The sequence below is a fragment of the Dama dama genome, chromosome 12, assembly GCF_033118175.1.
Source record: "Dama dama isolate Ldn47 chromosome 12, ASM3311817v1, whole genome shotgun sequence".
Lineage (NCBI taxonomy): Eukaryota > Metazoa > Chordata > Mammalia > Artiodactyla > Cervidae > Dama > Dama dama.
Window position 1 is genome coordinate 2,221,133 of NC_083692.1, and position 19,350 is coordinate 2,240,482.

General features: G+C 45.7%; 1 protein-coding gene across 3 annotated transcripts in view; it reads left to right on the forward strand.

The window, feature by feature from the left end:
- RPS6KA5 (ribosomal protein S6 kinase A5) overlaps positions 1–19,350 on the forward strand; it is a 185,463-nt gene that overhangs the window by 146,746 nt on the left and 19,367 nt on the right. For all 3 annotated transcript variants that reach the window (XM_061156418.1, XM_061156420.1, XM_061156419.1), the window contains 4 exons: positions 10,845–10,995; positions 14,965–15,126; positions 18,185–18,310; positions 18,693–18,826. In XM_061156418.1, the coding sequence (XP_061012401.1) occupies positions 10,845–10,995; positions 14,965–15,126; positions 18,185–18,310; positions 18,693–18,826 (573 nt within the window). The remainder of the gene's footprint in view (positions 1–10,844; positions 10,996–14,964; positions 15,127–18,184; positions 18,311–18,692; positions 18,827–19,350) is intronic.

The following is a 19,350-nucleotide window of genomic DNA, read 5'->3' on the forward strand; positions in this document are numbered from 1 at the left end:
TGCCCAGACAGGTCTGTCAACAAAGCTTTTCCCCAGATACCTTTGTCAAGTAGATTTCCTTGTCACCCACTTTCCACTCATACTCCTTCCAAGTCCCTGACCAGCCAAACCGTTGGCCACAACCCATTTATGAATATAAAATTACATGTCTGGCCTTTTGTCCTTCCAAGTGCAGTGAACGACTAGGTGCACTGCTCAGCATTCTGCCCGCCAGGAGGGTTTGCGCTCACCTTTGCACATCATGCAGAGCTGTTGTGAACCAAGCCTGAGTCTTCTGTCCCTCTTTCAGCCACGGTAGGGTCTCCCGGTGTGGCCATCCATAAATGCAGGCTGGTGGAGAGAAGGCAGCGTAGCAGGCGAGGGGACCATGAGCATTTAGGCCACTTCTTCACGTAGCATATGGTATCTTCAGCGCCTACTCAGCCCAGTCTTGTGTTTGCTGTTTCCATTCGATGGTGGAGTATTGCTGTGCGCTCCCAACTCCACAGTTTGATGGACCAGATAAATGGGCATCTCGGGTGGCGTGTAACTTGGGGGCCCAAAGTTAAATGTTCAGGCCAAGTAGCAGACCAAGAGCTCTTTCTCAAAAGGGGAATAGTTATCCTCAGAAGATGGCAGAGATTTGCTCCAAAATCCTGAGTGCTCTAGTTCACCACTCAGGGCTGCCAAAGGCTCCAAACACTTGGAAGTGTCTGCCACTTCCAGCGCCCCTGGGTCTGCTGAGTCAGAGGAGCCAAGTGAGAGAGCAGCTTCCCAGTGGCCTGGGCCCGTCTCCTGTTCTGGACTCCACTCAACAGCAGCTTTTCAAGTCGCTTGGTAAATTGGCCGGAGTAACACACTCAGTGATGACTATGTCGCCTCCCACGTCCTAAGGCCCACTGGGCATCGTGCCTCCTATTTTGGTGGTGGGAGAGGCCAGCTGCAGCAACATACCCTTTACCTTGGGAGAGATGTCTCGAGGTGCCCTGCACCACTGTACTGCTAGAAACCCACCAGGGTAGAGGCCCCTGGATTTCAGTCAGATCCGTCCCCACCCTGGGACACACGGGGTCTCACCAGTAAGTTGAGTCATCGCTACTTCTTGCTCACCAGGTCCAGTCAGCCTAAAGCCACCAAGGTAATGGGCCAGTGTGGTTGTCTGTGGAAGAAAGGCGATCAAGAGCTTTGTGAACTGAATTGTGCATAGGGCTGGAGAATGGATAACCCTGGAGGTAGGACAGTGAGGGTACATGGCTGGCTTTGCTGGCTGAGAGGAACTCCTTATGGTGGGAGTGATGGACAGGGTGGAGAAAAACCAGAGCTTGTATTCATTTACTCAAGCATTGAAACCACGTCTGGTCCAGCAGCTGCACCTGGAGCCCCCGCCTGGTTAAATCTATAATGATCTGCTGTCTTCTGCTCCGGCCGGGCGGGCGAGCCCAAGGGCGCTGCGGTGGGAAACTGCACTCCTGCCGCTTTCTCGTCCTCGCTGGTGGCGCGAGCCTCAGAGGCGCCCCGAGATCCCGCACCGCTTTCTGACTCTCTGACTCGCGGTTTCCCGGGCGGAGGCGGTTCCCATGGCCTCCGCTTGGCCCTTCCCGCCAGAGCCGCACTTACTGTTCAGGTCGGGGCGCCGGGTGCGGGCTCCCGCCAGCTGCCGAGTGTCTGTCCCAACTACACGTCCGGTCCTGGGGCGGGAATCCCAGGGCTGGGTAAGGGACGGCTGCATCCCCAGTGGAGACGAACCTGCGCTAGAACCGGGCCTCCTCAAGCCCCTCTCTGGCCGATGGGTCTCCTGGAATTCGTGTCGATTCAGAACCAGAGGCCAGAGGCCCCCGAAGGTCCGACGTTCCCTTTTCCCTGGGTGCGGTGGTTACTCTGCTCGAAGGCTGGAGGTCGCTCTGGGGAGGGCTGGGAGGAAGATGCACAGTCAGCTCTCAGGGTCCTTCCTCACGGGGATCCCCCCCCCCCCTATTCAAGAGGCTGTGCGGTGTAAACTGGCTCAAGTGTGGGAATTGACAGAGGGGCTAGACTGGGGGGCGGGCGGGAACGGTGACAGGGACACAGGAACCTCGGAGGTGATGGGGACGGCCCTACTCTGGACGGTGCGCGTGGGTTCACAGCTGTGTGTGTGTGTGTGTGTGTGAGAGAGAGAGAGAGAAACATACAGCATTTATTAAATTGTCCACTTTATATGTTGAGTTTATTGTACCTCAATTTTACTTCAACAAAACTGCTAAATTTTTTAGAATGTGCCTTTACAGGATAGATTAAGAAGTAAATGATTTCTCACTGTTCTGGCTTATTTAATATCAGAACTAAGTGATGAGAAATATTTCTTGTTAAAATCAAATTTAAATCGTGCCTATTATTAAAATTCTCAACATGACTTTGCTTATTTTAAATGTGCTTTTGGACAGTTTGAAAATGCCTCCGAACTATAGGAAACCTGGACCGCAGCCTTGAGAATTTGGGTCCCATGCAAGGTCATACCTGTCGTGGTGACAAATGAAAGGGTGCGCCTAACCTGACAACATTCAATAGTGGCTGCTCTGACTGATTCCCTCTTTTTGATTCCACATACACAATCAGTCTTCTTTCACAGTTTTCCTTTCCACCACAGCTCTCCCTCTAGAGAGACAGTATGTTGCTGGTCTCGATAGCAGGAGTATTCTGAAACAGATTATGTTCAAATTTAAATTGTTTTTATTGCTGTTAGATCAGTTAATTGGCATTCTGATTTTAGCAAGAGAAAGGGTCTGAATCAGATTATCTAAAATCTTAAAACTAGAGTAGATTTCTCAAGAATTTAAATAGGATTCCTTCCCTTTAATCCATTAATTATTCACTTTGTCTGATTAATAATTTTATTTAAAGCTTGATGTTAACCTGTGATTCATGGGGGTTTTGTTTTGTTTCATTACGATACATTTACAAACAGTGCAATAGCTGAATCATCTTACATTACTTTTTCCTCCCAAGATAATCATTCTGATTGTCTTTCCTGGTGTAAAATCTTTCATAAATAGTCTGTTCTTTACAAAATATGCACCATTCAGATAAATGTATCATTATCTTGTCCCGGGATGTCCTAATTAGCCAGTGCTTTTTCTGATTGTTGAATTCCTCCATTTCTTAATTATTGCACTCTTCCCCGAACGTTGCATACTTCCTTTAGTTTTTATTTGAGATGCTTCAAAATAATGTATTATCCAAATTATCTGTTTGCCTGTTGTTATCTACAAGTAGCCTGAAGTCAGGACAAATGTGTTTTTCTGGTTATCAGATTTCAAACTATAAGGATTTAGGATGAGATGAGAACTTTCTCCTTGGTGTCAGAACCCCTTCACCAGTCACCCAGGTGGCCGTCTCTTCTCTGGCTCTTTGAGCCGTCAGTGAACAGATGGCACTGTTGTGTAAGATAGTTTCATTTTTGAACTTTAACAGGTAGAACTTCCCCCCCCTTAAAAAGAAGTCGAAATTAGCTTCCTCTAACCTCTGCACGTAAACCCTAGTCCTAGGCCCCGTCCACTAAAGAACAAAGTCATTCTGTTGTCTCTTCCAGACCTGGCGTTGGGCACTGGACAATAGTTTCATTAAGGGTAGGTCTTGTCGTTCTCTTAACTGTTTATGTGAAATCACTTCTAGATTCTTCCTCCCTTGGTGCTGTTTTGAATAAACATTAAGTTTTCAGCATCCAGATCTGAATGAGTGCTCCTTAGCTTTTCTGTGAGTCTGTTTCTTATTCTTATTTCACATATGTAGCGTGTGCTTTTTTTACGTGTATGTTTCCCACCAACTTTCACTGCCTCTGTATAGAGCTTCCTCTTTCAGGGTGTGAGTTGTTGCCCCACAGGTATCCCCTCAGCCACCAGTCTCTTGGCAGCTTTTCTGCCTCCCCTCCAAGAAGGAGCCTCTCACTTGCCTGGAGCTGCGTAAACCAGGATAATGAGGCTTGCCTCTCACCTGGGTGTCAGGACGGAGAGGTTCTGCTGGCAGCTCTTCCGCCATCTCCAGCAGGGTTGATTCTATCTCACTTTCTCTGACTTGGACATTTACAAAATATATGCCACGAGATGTTTATGTGGTATTTTATTATCTGTCAGTAAAGTATGTTTTATTCATGTTTCATTGTGCTGTTATAAGCATATTGTTATATAAATTCAGGTCTAAGAGTTATCAAAATCATGGTTTAAATAGACTCTAGCTGTGTTGTTTAGGCCAGGGGTTGGCAAACTATAGTCTGCAGGTCAAATCCATTCAGCTCCCTGCTTTTGTGTGACCTGTGAACTAAGGAAAAATGAAAAGGTGAACAATATTTTGTGACATGTGAAAATGATGTAAAGTCTGAGTTTGGTCTCCATCAATAAAGTTTTATTAGAACACGGCATGGGCGTCCATTTACGTGTCCTGTCTGGCTGCTTTTTGCTGGAGCAGCACTGAGTAGTTACCCCAGAAGCCATGCAGCTTCCGGAGCCTGAAGAATGTGCTGTCTGGCCTTGTTATTACTTATCTATTATCCATTGCTCAGTAACAAATGACCTCAAAACTTAGGGGCTTAAGACGGCAAACGTTTATAACCTCAGGGTTTCTGTGGATCAGGGATCTGGGCACAGCTTAGCTGAGTCCTGCAGTCAGAGTGTTGGCTGGGCTCTCAGTATCTCAGGGCTCACCCGGGAAAGGGTCTGCTTCCAAGTGCCGGTGGTGGTTGCCGGATTCGGTTCCTCTGGGTTGTAGGACTGCGAGCCTCAGTTCCTTGTGGTGGGGGCCCCTGCAGCATGGCAGCTTTGTCAGCAAAGCATGCAGCCTGAGAAGGCAACAGAGAGAGTCTGCTGGGAGGGTGGGAAGGTGGAATGTTCTGTTACCTGATTATGAATGCAGCATCTTCTCATCGTTACTGTATATTTGTGGTTATAACAAAGTCACTAGGTCCAGCCCACAGAGGGCTGTGAATACATGGACCGTGATCGTTGGGGATCTTGGGAGTCTTCCCACCATGTGCCTTTTACAAAAAAGTTTGAGGATCCCTGGTTTAGATAAAAAATTTTTTGTCCTTCCAGTGAGTGTTGGAGCCTGGGCAAGGATACCAGCCCAAGAATCTCATCTTGTTATTCTTTTTTTGTTTTTAATACTTGTTCATTTATTTATTTGGCTGCACCGAGTCTTGGTTGCTGTACGTGGGTCTTTGGTCTTTATCGTGGAATACAGGGTCTGTGGTTGCAGCGGGTGGGATCTTTTTTTCTTTTCAGTTGTGCCATGTGGACTCTTAGTTGTGGCATGTGCAGTCTGGTTCCCTGACCAGGGATGGAACCCGGGCCCCTGCATTGAGATCACCAGGGAAATCCTGCACATCATTATTCTTAATTATCCAGCAGACGTAGTCTCAGGAGATACAGGGTAGGTGGGTCAAGAAAGAACTTTGGAATAGGCAGAAGGAAGTGATGGTGTGGGACCTTCCCCCCGGGCAGCCAGCTCCATGGCTCAGGGAAGGTGTGCTCCTGGGGAGTAGCAGGCTGAGGGCCCCGATGCCAGCCTCTGTGCCCAGTCACCCGCGTCATGTCTTTGAATCCTTACAACCCTGAAAGTTATATCTCAGCAAGTGCTGTCCTACAAATGAGGAGCTGCAGGGAGGTGAACTGGGGCTGAGTGCGGAGTGACCAGAAGTGGCTTTGTGCTCTCTCCAGGGTAACACTTGGTTCCACGAGGCTGTGTTCGTTCCTGGTAAGGCAGATGCTTATTTCAGGTAAAGGATTTGGAAGGGCTGGCCTGTAGACAGCAGCGGGATTGATTTCAGTCATCTCTGGAGTGTACAGTGAGTGATTTTTAACTCCTGAGAGGAAAAGAGATAGAAGAACAAAGCTCTTGCCCTAAGAAAACTTGCATGTTATTGGGGAAGATAGGGAATAATTAGATGACAGTTCATGAGAGAGGGTGTTGACTGATGGCCGAGTGGTTAAGATGAGTGCTGTAGGAATCCAGGGGGTACAGGGCCTTGGGGTTTGGGAGCGCCAGGGACGCCCTTCTGATGGAGCCGCAGGATGGCCTGGAGCATGGACGAGGGGACAAGCCAGGGCCCGAAGGCTCCGCGGAGTCCTCGCCGGCCTGTGGACGGCTGTCTGTGAGCCCATGGTCTTGTAAATGAAGTTAATTTTATTATTCCTAATTTAAAAGGAGTGTTGACTGCAGTTTAAAGCATGCATAAAGAGAAAACAGTGATAAGAATACCCACAGATGAACACTGCTAAAATATTTCCTGTTCATCTTCTTCACCTGAATAATGTGCTCATACTAGAAGTATGACTCCCATTTTGCAGTCTTTGTGTAAGTTTATAAGCATTCTCTAACAACAGGCTCTTCATAAACATGATTTTGTACTGGCTATGTATCATACCATTGAGTAGATACTCCATCATATGCTTTACTGTCTGCTCATGTTGAACAAAAATTCAGAGTAAGTGAAGTGTAGCGGAAAGTCTTTCTAACTCAGGTAGGCACATAAGTGATTCTGTCATTTTGGGACCACTGGGGAACCAGAAAGAGAGAGTCAAGGATGACGTGGGGAAGACTGTGGACTTACAGACAGCAAATAGATATAATCAAGCCATCTTTTGCCTTCTGCAAAAAAGTGAAAAAGTTACCTGCAAGCATGGCTCAAGTGGTAAAGAATCAGGTTTGATCCTGGTTTGGGAAGATTCCCCTGGAAGAGGAAATGGCAACCCACTCCAGTATTCTTGCCTGGGAAATCCCATGGACAGAGGAGCCTGGTGGGCTACAGTCCACGGGGTCGCAAAGAGTCGGACATGACTATGCACATGCACATTGATTGAGACTGAGAAAGAAAGATCCTGGTTTAGTAAATGGGGAACAATTAGACATCTATTGATGCAGTAAACATTTGTGGAGGACTTGCTGTGGGCCAAAGCAGTGTTCTTGGCTCCACGAAATAAAGCAGTGAACAAGACTGCTTTTTTAAAAAAGAAAAAAGACAGTGCCTACTCCCATTGAACTTACATGTTATTGAGGAGAGATAACTAAGAGATAAACGTGATAATCTGTAAATTCCATGAGGAAAGTTAAAGAGTGTGGGGAAAGGAGCAGTCTTACGGATGTGGGTGATGGGGTGATGGGCTGAGCATAAGGTCACTGAAAACTTAACTGGGGGAGTTCTCTGTTGTCATGTCTTAGTGAACACACAAAACACATATGTAAGCTTCATGGTTTTACTGCTTCCACCATATTCTATTATGGGGAGTTTCAAATATTTGCTACGGTGGACACCCACACACTCACGGCCATGATTCTACCATGAATATTTTACCATCCTTGCTTATGACATATCTACCCACCTCTTCCTCCATCACAGGTTTGATTTTAATCTTGATGTCCTCACCCTTTACTCTGTTAATTCTTCAGCTAATTGGTTGTGGATTTCTTTTACCATAGGGGTTTTCAGAAACTTTAAACATACAGGAATCAAAACAACTTTTATATTCATTTATATGTTATTATAGATTTTAATGTTACTTCGTTTGGTGTTTACATGTAATTCCTCACTCCGTTCGGAGTTTATTTGGGTTAGGGTACAAGGCGAGGTCCTTGTTCGTCTCCTTCCCAAAGAGCTGGTTCCCTGGGACATGTGTTAAATCATGCTGGCCTTTCCTGTGTTGGTTGGTCATTTTTAAAAAACAGTGTAAGAAAAAAAAAACTGTAACTTTTTGTATATGCCTGTTTTTCAAATGGTGTCTTCTGTTCACTCGATATAACTGTTAATTTATTTTACCACCATTTCACTTTCACAGTTTCATAATACATTTTAACATGTAGTTAGGCAAATTCTCGCACTATTTTTCAAAATTTTCTTAGCTGTGTTATCACTTATTCTTGCAAATAAATATTAATATTATCCAGATTCTAAAATATCTGATTGAAATTTTAATTCATAGGTATATTCTTTCTTCATTTGAAAAACAGGGATAGTAACCTTTTGACAGGATTGTCGCATGGATGAAATGGCAGTACACGACATGTGAAGAGTTTTGAGGTGCTGTGCTGACTCAGAGCCAGTTCTGATTTTCCAGAGGGCTCTAAGATTCATTTAGAAGCAAGGGAAAACAGTCCTGGGTTATTAACCAGTTGAGACGCCCCAGGACCGCGTGCCCTCACCCGGGGCGCAGTTCCCGTCTCAGGGGTAACTTCACACCTGATGTAACCGCACACCGGATGCTTCACGTCCATCTTGACCCGAGCGTTCCAAGGAGACTGTGTTAGAGGAAGGTAAATCCGAGGTCATCCTCCCACAGGAGGGTTGAGCCTGCCGTCTCCTGCCCTCCCCGCACCCATTTCTGACCCTCTCCTGGACCTCACAGCGTCCCCGCCTTGCTGGGGAGCCTGTCCCACTGCGCTTCCAGCAGTGGTCCTCCCATGGTCTCCTGGGAGGCCGCCGCCTGTCCCGCTCCTCGTGGGGCGGGTCTGCTCCTGCTGCTTCCGGACCTGCTGTCCTCACTCGGGAAAAGGGAGGGTTTGGAGCAATCGCTGTTTGTTCTGCCTGTCCCCCCATCAGCTCTGTGCTCAGCAGGAATTCCTGCAGATTTCTACTCCATTTCTCCCTGATCTGATGCCCTTCTCACCCACATCTAGCCCTCCCCTTCCCTGCATGGGGACCCCCTCCCCACCCGTCTCGGTTGTACACGGTACTGTTTGTGTGTCCAGACGGCTGCCCTGAAGTGTGCACGCGTCTCCTGCTCCTCCTCCCAGACTGGGCATCTCGCTGGGGCCGTGCCTGTCTTCAGGGCTCACTCCCCTCTCGCCAGCCCTCTTTCCCTGTGAACCCAGCACGGTCAACAAGACTGACCATTCCTTCCCCCAGCGCCTGGTATGGAGCAGACTTCCCGTAAACGTGGGTGACTTTGGTACAGGAAGTACTGGTGCAGAGTCAGGACCCTCAGAAGGAGTCACCAAGGTGCTTCTGCTACACCTGGTTCACTCAGCAGCAGGGAATCTGGAGCCTCGTCCTTTCACACGAGAAACTTGTGGCTGCAGAAAGGAGAAGGGTGGAGAAACGGCAGGCTAGGCTTGTCTTCCCTGAGAGACGGGGTGCCCACGCTGTATGTCCTTAGAGAGGACCCTCTCTCATGCTGCAGCCCTGACAGACGGGGGGCCATGGGAGAGCAGGAAAGAATCGGGAGGGAAAGGGGCTCGGTTGCAGCTTGCAGGCTCTCTTTGTTGCGGCCAGCGGGCTGGGTCGTTGCTCCGCAGCACATGGGATCTTGCTTCCCCGACCAGAGATCAGGCCTGCACCCCTGCGTTGGGAGAGGACCCTTAACCACTGGACCCCCAGGGAATCCCTCTGCTGCGTTCTGCTTGTTCGTTTCTTGCTTGTTCTTTCAGCAGTGTTCTAGGTTCCCAGGATGGAGTGTTAGATGCAGAATGAGCTTTGAAATGAACAGTGCTGCTGGGATGCCTCGTCACCCGTGACCGTCTCCCCGTCACTCCCCGAGCTCACTGCTGCTTGCTGCAGGCCGTCTGTTTCTCGGGGGTTCCTTAGGGGAGGGAGGGGGCAGGGAGGAGCTCGCGTCTGCCTGGCGCTTGCTCCGTTCCGGGGCTGTGCCAGGCACCACGCACCAGGTCCGCACTCGTGTCAGAGTGATGCCCGTTTTAGGCAGGTCCTGCTGTTGGGAAAGCAGTTGTGGAAGCTCTGGTAGGAGGACGCTGATGAACTATTCCAAGGTCACGCAGCCAGTGCTTGAACCTGATCCAGACGGACTCTAGAATTCCTGCTCCTATCGCACTGTAACTGTCTCTTTATTCTCTTTTTGTTCCAAAACATTGTTACTCTTCAGATGCACAACAGGGATCTTTTTCCAACCCAAATAATTAAGAAACTGTTTATCTCCACATGTACTATGTTAAGCTTCCTAATTTCCAGCAACCACTTCCATTATATTTTTCTCATTTAACTGTTGCTCCAGCTCTTAAGAGGGACAGAGGTACATTAGGATTGGATTGGTTTCTTCCGTGACCTTAGAAGAATTTAAAATATTTCATCAAGAAACCTGACTATGTTAATTTTTTTACATGGCCGTACCGTCGGTAACAACAGAGCCCGCTCCTTCCTGGAGCGGCTCTCGCCTTCCAGGGCTCCCCGGTCTGTTCCGTTGTTGCCAGTCACGAGGAGGACGCTCTGGTCCGTGAAGAACCCCCGGCTCTGATGCCCCTTTTCAGAGTCGAGCCTCGTCCGGCTGGCTCTGCTCCCTGTCTGGGGCTCCCGCCCTCCGCGTCCTGCTGGCACCTTCTGTTCGCTGACATGCGGGCCAGGGGAAGCGAGGCGGGGGTGGTTGGGGTTTCGCTTCTCCTCGCAAACCTGAGTGCTGATTTTCTCTTCTCTGAAATTTATTAAAGTTGCTTCCATGGTGAAAGCTTTCATCATAGAGTCTAGTCCATAGATAGGAGATCTAACCCAATTCAGATGGTAAAGAATCTGCCTACAGTGCAGGAGACCCAGATTCGGTCCCTGGGTTGGGAAGATCCCCTGGAGAACAGATTGGCTACCCACTCCAGTCTTCTTGCCTGAAGAACTCCATGGACAGAGGAGCCTGGTGGGCTGCAGTCCATGGGGTCACAAAGAGTCGGACACGACTGAGTGACTAACACTTCCCATTAGGATTGACATACTGGAAAATAATCCAGTCCTTTTTGTTTCTGCTTCTTTAAGTTTCAGAAATTTTATTTCATAGTATCTCAATTTAAATATTTTTATCTCCATTTTTCACATATAGTTAAATTTCAGAGTGTGTTGCACCATAATTGTTTCTGCAAAGAATATGGTCACTATAACTTCACCCTCTGGTTGTTTTATCTGCCTACAGGAGAATATTAAAGAGCGAGCCTCCGTATCCCCAGGAAATGAGTGCTGTAGCCAGAGACCTGATCCAGCGTCTCCTGATGAAAGATCCCAAGAAGAGACTGGGCTGCGGTCCACGCGACGCAGATGAAATCAAAGAACATCCCTTCTTTCAGGTGAAACACGCTGAGCAGATGGTTTTCTGTGCCATGCTGTTTTCAGAGTACTTGGCGTTCTTGGTGAAATGAGTGAACATGGGTGTTTCAGCGTCGTTTTCTCTCTGCTTCCATGTGTGTTATCCCTTTTTAAAATGATAGAACCCTTTAAGAAGGATTAGAATTCTACTTGTAAGGAGCTAAAAAGTCTTTTTCTCTTTAAATGAAGTGAGAATGGGGAGGATCCTAATAACAATTGGTTTTCTACATATTAATTGGTTAGAGTCTCTAAGTATTGGATTCCATGTGTGATTTGGAAGTTTAGGCATATAGACTGAGGAGACTTTTACTGAATTTTTTAGTCTCAGTTCATGAGCTGTTACTGCCCCTGTGTTATGCTTTTTAGATAGTGATTTCATCTCTTCTTTCCCAGGAGAAATCTTAGATAATTCAAAATCGGCCTCCTTCTCAGTTGAATATCTATAATATGTGAAGAATTATTCATTAATTTTCATTGTACTTGAGATGATGCTTTTCTTATTCTGCAAAAGCCTAATGAGACCATTCATTCTACAGAGTACCAACATGTCTGCTCACCCTAATTTGCTCAGTGTAGTAAAAAAAAAAAAAAAAACAACCATAGTTTTCAATAACTGGGGAAAAATAGACTGGGTTGGCTAGTTATTTCCATCTAAATACTCAACCTGAAATATAATGACCTTGATTTCTAAAACTCTGAGCTTATGACTTTTAAATAATTTCATAGTATCAAGAAACATGACCTAAATGTTTATGTCCAGAGGGACCATCAGAGTTTTATTTTGCAAACTGAGCTTTTCACATTATCACAAAAATGAATGAAAATATCATGCCAAAACAAAGAAAAAACTACTATAGAGTAAGCTTTCATGCTTAATAGAGAAAAACAAATAGTAATTGAGAATAAGAATTATCTCTTTGTTCTTAAATGCTCAAAAAAGGATACATTTCAGTCTTAGCTGTTTTAAAAAGTATTACTGTACTTCTTATAGAGGTTCAGTAGCATAGTGAGAAATACATTTAGAATAAAATTCTCAGTATGTACATTTCTTAGATTAAAAGGTTAACATTTGAACAAACTATTTCAGATATCTTGTTCAGGAGTTTGGCTCAAAAATTAACAACAAACTGGAAAATTCTTAAAGAGATGGAAATACCAGACCACCTTACCTGTCTCCTAAGAAATGTGTATGCAGGTCAAGAAGCACAGTTAGAACCAGACATAGAACAATAGACCGGTTCAAAATTGCGAAAGAAGTATGTCAAGACTGTATATTGTCACCCTGCTTATTTAACTTCTATGCAGAGTACATCATGCAAAGTGCTGGGCTGGGTAAAGCTCAAGCTGGAATCGAGATTGCCGGGCGGAATATCAATAACCTCAGATATGCAGATGATACAACCTTATGGCAGAAAGCAAAGAGGAACTAAAGATGAAGGTGAAAGAGGAGAGTGAAAAAACTGGCTTAAAACTCAGCATTCAAAAAACTAAGATCATGGCATCCGGTCCCATCACTTCATGGCAAAAAATGGGGAAAAAATGGAAACAGTATTTTCTTGGGCTCCAAAATCACTGCAGACGGTGACTGCAGCCATGAAATTAAAAGATGCTTGCTCCTTGGAAGAAAAGCTATGACCAACCTAAACAGCATATTAAGAAGCAGAGATATCACTTTGCCAGCAAAGGTCTGTCTAGTCAAAGCTATAGTTTTTCCAGTGGTCATGTATGGATGTGAGAGTTGGACCATAAAGAAGGCTGAGTGCTGCAGAATTGGTGCCTCTGAACTGTGGTGTTGGAGAAGACTTTTGAGAGTCCCTTGGACAGCAAAGAGATCCAACCAGTCCATCCTAAAGGAAATAAACCCTGAATATTCATTGGAAGGACTGATACTGAAACTCCAATACTTTGGCCACCTGATGCGAAGAACTGACTCATTGGAAAAGACCCTGATGCTGGGAAAGATTGAAGGCAGGAGAAGGGGACGACAGAGGATGAGATGGTTGGATGGCATCACCGACTCGATGGACCTGAATTTGAGCAAACTCCAGGAGGTCGTGAAGGACAGGGAGGCCTGGTGAGCTGCTGTCCCTGGGGTCGCAAAGAGTCAGACACGACTGAGCCACTGAACAACGACTCAGGCAAAATGGCCCAAATCATGTTTTCCTGGAAATCTTTTTCTCCAGGGTTCCCTGTACTTACGAATATTGCAATAGAGCTTTCATATTCGAGCAATTTTCTGTAGCTTAGAATATTAATTTTAGGTTATTCAATTGCCTTGACTTTGTAAATGACAGGAACACTTCAGGAAAGACCAATTCTACTTGCAAAGGCCCAGATGGAGTGGAGGTGGAGAGGGTTGTAATAGCATTCAACTTTCTACATACTAAATGCTCTCCTGCTAACAACAGATGTCTTTAAACTACCCCTTTACTCGAGAAGTTCCTCTTAATACATGTACGGTAGCCAAGCACAGATCATAGCTCGTGATGGAAAACAGTACAGCTGCAGAGGAAGGAACACAAACAAGAAAGTCAAGAGACTGGCCCTGCCACTCGCGGACGTTTCAGTGAAAGGGTCGTCTGATTCCCAGGCTTCAGTCTCCATCTGGGTCAAATAAAGAGGATGAGCTGAAAGACCTTTAAAACCTGTTCCTGCTGAAAAGTCAGTTTCCATCTGGGTCAAATAAAGAGGATGAGCTGAATGATCTTTAAAACCTGTTCCTGCTGAAAAGTTTGAAGATCTGTAATTTAGTGATTGTACCTCCATCGCCTCCACAAGAGGGCACAATAAAAACATTTTATGTTGTTTATACTTACTGAATGTCATCAACAAACTGCAAGTTTCATGCTCTACCGTCTCCGAAATCAGTATGCAGCTAACAATGGGCAGAATTTTGCTATTCTAATTGGTCATGCTTTTTCTTTCTTAATGGTACGTAAAGTAAGGGTGTATCTTACTATCAAGGATGACATCTTGGATTATAGGAGAAATATATTGATATTATATATTTGTAATATGGAATACAATGATACTATGTGTGTGTGTGTGTGTGTATATATATATATATATATATATATATATAAAACTGGGATTCAGTTCAATAAGTATTATCAGAGATTTTTTTAAGTGACAGAAGGAGAACAACCACAAAAAAGAACAGAGGGTTGAATTTGAATCATATAAGAGTGCAGTTTATCAGTTAGTGAAGTGCATGGGTGTGAAGGAGGCCTGGATTATCCCATGGGGGAGAGAATAGGCAGTGTTGAAACCCTTGAATACAGTTGAATGAGAAAAGAATGGTTACACAATTTCCTACGGTCACAGTATGGTTTAGACTTACAGACATAAACCAATGCATGAATTAGAGTTTATTTTCTAATCTGTCTAGATGGCCAGGAGGAAAGCTAGTTAGCACTGCCTCTTGAAAATAGGGCTGTTCCTTTAGAGTTAATAGTCACATCCATTTTAAAGCCCTTTATTACAATCTGGGTTTGGCTTAAATGCCTTTCTCGGGGCACATGACAGAGTAATTCTTGATATCCCCAGGGTGAACTGGGGTGTCCTGGTGCCCCCTAGTGGCCAGGATGAGACCCCACGGCAGTGGGATGGACAGCGGTCCCACCTTTCAGTCCCGGCGTCGGCTGGAGCTATAAACTGCGGTCAAGAAACAGCTGAGCTAGTCAGTGCCACATCTGAGTCAGTCAGCCTTGAGACATCCAAATGTTTTATAACGATAATATAATAATTTCCACAAACTTATCACACGTATGAAATGCCCCCCCCCCAAAACATGCTCCTGTTTGTAAAGAAGAAATTGTTTTTAATTGTTGGTTGGAAATATGTGCTTTTCTCTCTCTTGTTCCATGAAAATTACCTACCTTTGTTATTTTTCAAAAATGTATTTCAACTTTGTTGATTTCTACTTTGTACCAATTTTCTTTCTGTTTTAGAAAATAAACTGGGATGATTTAGCTGCCAAAAAAGTGCCCGCACCCTTCAAGCCAGTCATCCGAGATGAATTAGATGTGAGTAACTTTGCAGAAGAATTCACAGAAATGGACCCCACCTACTCTCCCGCAGCTCTGCCCCAGAGCTCCGAGAGGCTGTTCCAGGTAATTGCGAAGGGCATCTGTGCTTTCAAAGAAAAGATTAATTTTCTCATATGAAATCTTTTTGACATCTTGAAAAATAGGACTCTCTAATCTCTTTAAAATGATTACATACAGAAATATGACAAATCGTTAACTGAAGCTTATAGTTTGTTAAATAGCAGACATTATTTACGTGTTTTATTTTTTGAGTTCTCTTTATATATTTAATTACTTCTGGCTGCACTGCACAGCACGTGTGATCTTAGTTTCTACACCCCCTGCACCGGACCCCTGAGGAAATCTCTATGTGCTTATTTTTTATGTGAATAACTGTTAGACCTAACACCTGAAGTTTTATTTCTGTTCAGGCTCTTTTGTAGAAAGTGCAGTACTTTACCTCTGTTTAAACACAGTATTCTTAATATTGTATAAACAGTGTTGTCTGATTTTTTATCTTCTGTGAATAATCTGAACTATTTCCCAACTCTTAAAAAAGATTTAGAAAGGATTTTATACTTAGGAAAGTATCTTTTCTCAGACTTCAGATAAAATATTCCTACTATTAAATGGCATTGTAGCTTCATTTCTTTGATTCCCAGAAGCATCCCAATATTACCTGTCTCTGGACACAGGCTTGCCCTTGGCTCTGCACAGTGCAGATGGGAGAAATGTTTCTTGAGTGTTCTCGCTTGAGCTAATTATCATCCATCATTGTACAGATGGTCCCCAGTTTACAGTGGTTCAGCTTAGGGTTTTTTGAGTTTATGGTGGTACAAAAGTGATGCACGTTTGATACAAACTACACTTTGAAGTTTGCTGTTGCCTGGAATGAGGGTGCGAAGTAGGATCCATTCTCAGTAATGGGGGCTGCCGTGAGCCCTTGTTCCCAGGCAGCCCCGTGGTCCTGTGGTGACCAGCCCGTGCAGCCAGCGTCCAGAGACACCGTGACTGTGAGCAGGCAGTGCAGTCAGCATCCAGAGACACAGCCCGTGCAGCCAGTGTCCAGAGACACAGCCCGTGCAGCCAGCGTCCAGAGACACCGTGACTGTGAGCAGCCCGTGCAGCCAGCGTCCAGAGACACAGTGACTGTGAGCAGCAGTGCAGTCAGCGTCCAGAGACACAGCCCGTGCAGCCAGCGTCCAGAGACACCGTGACTGTGAGCAGCCCGTGTAGCCAGCGTCCAGAGACACAGTGACTGTGAGCAGGCAGTGCAGTCAGCGTCCAGAGACACAGCCCGTGCAGCCAGCGTCCAGAGACACCGTGACTGTGAGCAGCCCATGCAGCCAGCGTCCAGAGACACAGTGACTATGAGCAGCAGTGCAGTCAGCGTCCAGAGACACAGCCCGTGCAGCCAGCGTCCAGAGACACCGTGACTGTGAGCAGCCCATGCAACCAGCGTCCAGAGACACCGTGACTGTGAGCAGGCAGTGCAGTCAGCGTCCAGAGACACTGTGACTGTGAGCAGCTCGTGCAGCCAGCGTCCAGAGACACAGTGACTGTGAGCAGGCAGTGCAGTCAGCGTCCAGAGACACAGCCCGTGCAGCCAGCGTCCAGAGACACCATGACTGTGAGCAGCCCATGCAGCCAGCGTCCAGAGACACAGTGACTGTGAGCAGGCAGTGCAGTCAGCGTCCAGAGACACAGCCCGTGCAGCCAGCGTCCAGAGACACCGTGACTGTGAGCAGCCCGTGTAGCCAGCGTCCAGAGACACAGTGACTGTGAGCAGGCAGTGCAGTCAGCGTCCAGAGACACAGCCCGTGCAGCCAGCGTCCAGAGACACCATGACTGTGAGCAGCCCATGCAGCCAGCGTCCAGAGACACAGTGACTGTGAGCAGGCAGTGCAGTCAGCGTCCAGAGACACAGCCCGTGCAGCCAGCGTCCAGAGACACCGTGACTGTGAGCAGCCCGTGCAGCCAGCGTCCAGAGACACAGTGACTGTGAGCAGGCAGTGCAGTCAGCGTCCAGAGACACAGCCCATGCAGCCAGCGTCCAGAGACACCGTGACTGTGAGCAGCCCATGCAGCCAGCGTCCAGAGACACAGTGACTGTGAGCAGGCAGTGCAGTCAGCGTCCAGAGACACCGTGACTGTGAGCAGCCGGTGCAGTTGCTCTGGACACACAGCGTTGCGTTTCACACTCAGCGCGGCCGTCAGTAACTGACATGAGACAGTCAACACTTCCTGTAAAGCAGACTTTGTGTTAGATGATTTTACCCAACTAGTTTATGTGAGTGTTCTGAGCACGGTTAAAGTAGGCCAGCCTAAGCTATGATGTTAGGCAGGTTAGGTGTGTCAAATGCATTTTCAACTTGTAATATTTTCAATTTATGGTGAATTTATCAGGACAGAACCCCAGTGTAAGTCATAGAAGAGCTGTACCATTTTTGGTTCGGCACATCATTCTGCTGTTTGATTTTATTGCTTTTCAATTTCAAATTGCTTCCCCGGTGGCTCAGCAGGTAAAGGATCCACCTGCAATCCAGGAGATACAGGAGATCTGGGTTTGATCCCTGGGTCAGGAGGGTCCCCTGCAGAAGGAATGGCAACCCACTCCAGTATTCTTGCCTGGAGAATCCCATGGACAGAGGAGCCAATTGCTGACTTAGAAGCTAACTGGAATGAAACTTGCTATTTTGCTAGTTTGAAAACCAGTAGCATTTCAATCACATTTTAGTTCCTTAACTATACCTTTTTTGAGAAGTTAGTTGTGTTTATAAGCAAATTTTTATCAGCAGTGCAAAAGAAATGTAGCTGTAGGGAAGAAGTGTTTCTCTGCCTTTCGTTCTGAATCGGCGAGTCGGTGAGTTCTACCAGAAGATGGCATTACCGCCTTCTGAGAAGCATCATCCTATTGATTTGAAATGACCTTGGGTTTTGGATTGCAAATAAAGTAAAACTAGATTTGTCCTAACACAAATCTGAATATTTTTCATTCTTTTTTTTTTTTTGGCCATGCCGCGTGGCATGTGGGATCTTAGTTCCTCAGCCAGGGACAGAACCCACAGCCTCGGCAGTGAAAGCATCGAGTCAGAGGAGAGAAAAGGGTTACTTACTTTGTTTACTTTTCTTTTTTCTTAAGGGCTATTCCTTTGTTGCCCCTTCCATCCTCTTCAAGCGTAATGCAGCTGTCATGGACCCCCTTCAGTTTCACATGGGAGTTGACCGCCCCGGGGAGACGCATGTTGCAAGGAGCGCGATGCTGAAGGTACAACCACGCGGTGGTTAAGTGACCTGCTCGCGGTTTAAATGCCCGCGCTAGTCGTGTTTCTCAAGTCCTGCAAATGTAGTAGACTTTCCATTTGACTCAAACCTAATTTTAAAAAGGGAATAAATGGAAATAGCGATATTTGCCCTAGAAAATTCCCAACGTCCATTTGAAGGAGCACCTTTTTTACAGCAGTAGAAAATGGTGCATTTACATAAGTGATAGAAATGTTAGAAGTGAGCTAATAATGAATTTTTAAAGATTATAAATGTATTCCAGTCCTGCTTATGAACGTTCATAATGTTCTGTTACTCAGCAATTCTATCTGTCCCTGTGTGTGCCTGACACTTTCTTAAGTTAAATGGTGCTGGTTTCTTACCAGGAGTCTCCATTCTACCAACACTATGACCTAGATCTGAAGGACACACCACTGGGAGAAGGAAGTTTTTCAATCTGCCGAAAGTGCGTTCACAAAAAAAGTAACCAAGCATTCGCAGTCAAAATAATCAGCAAAAGGTACGCCCTTTTCTCATATATGCGTTCTAGTGGATGGATTCTCTAAGGTCTTTATTGAAAAGGAAAGTAACAGTATGTTGTAAGGTTTTTAACCAAGGTTTTAGCCATTCAGCTCATCAGTTGATCCATTATACTTCTAGCTCTGAGACAGTAATCCACTTTAGACGTAAATCATAGTGTGATACGCTTTTGAGGTTATTACGAGAAGACTTTCTTGTGGCAGTGTTATTTAAACAGACTTGCTTAGTGAGTTCAGCAGCTGTTGCCATTCCTATTAGGTGTTCTATTTGAAATATTTTGTCTGAAATTATTAATATTTAGCAGTCCACAGGTAGCTTTGAGAACTAGTTGTTTTGGTAACTGACTGTTACCTCCATGATGGTTTATTCTTATTACCAAATTGTCGAGCACATAGGGCATCCATTTCTTCATATGATTAAGCACTTTCCTGACTCGGAAATAATCATTTTTCTCAAGAATAATGCTGTACTTGCTCTGGTGGGTGTATGACTCACTGCTTTATG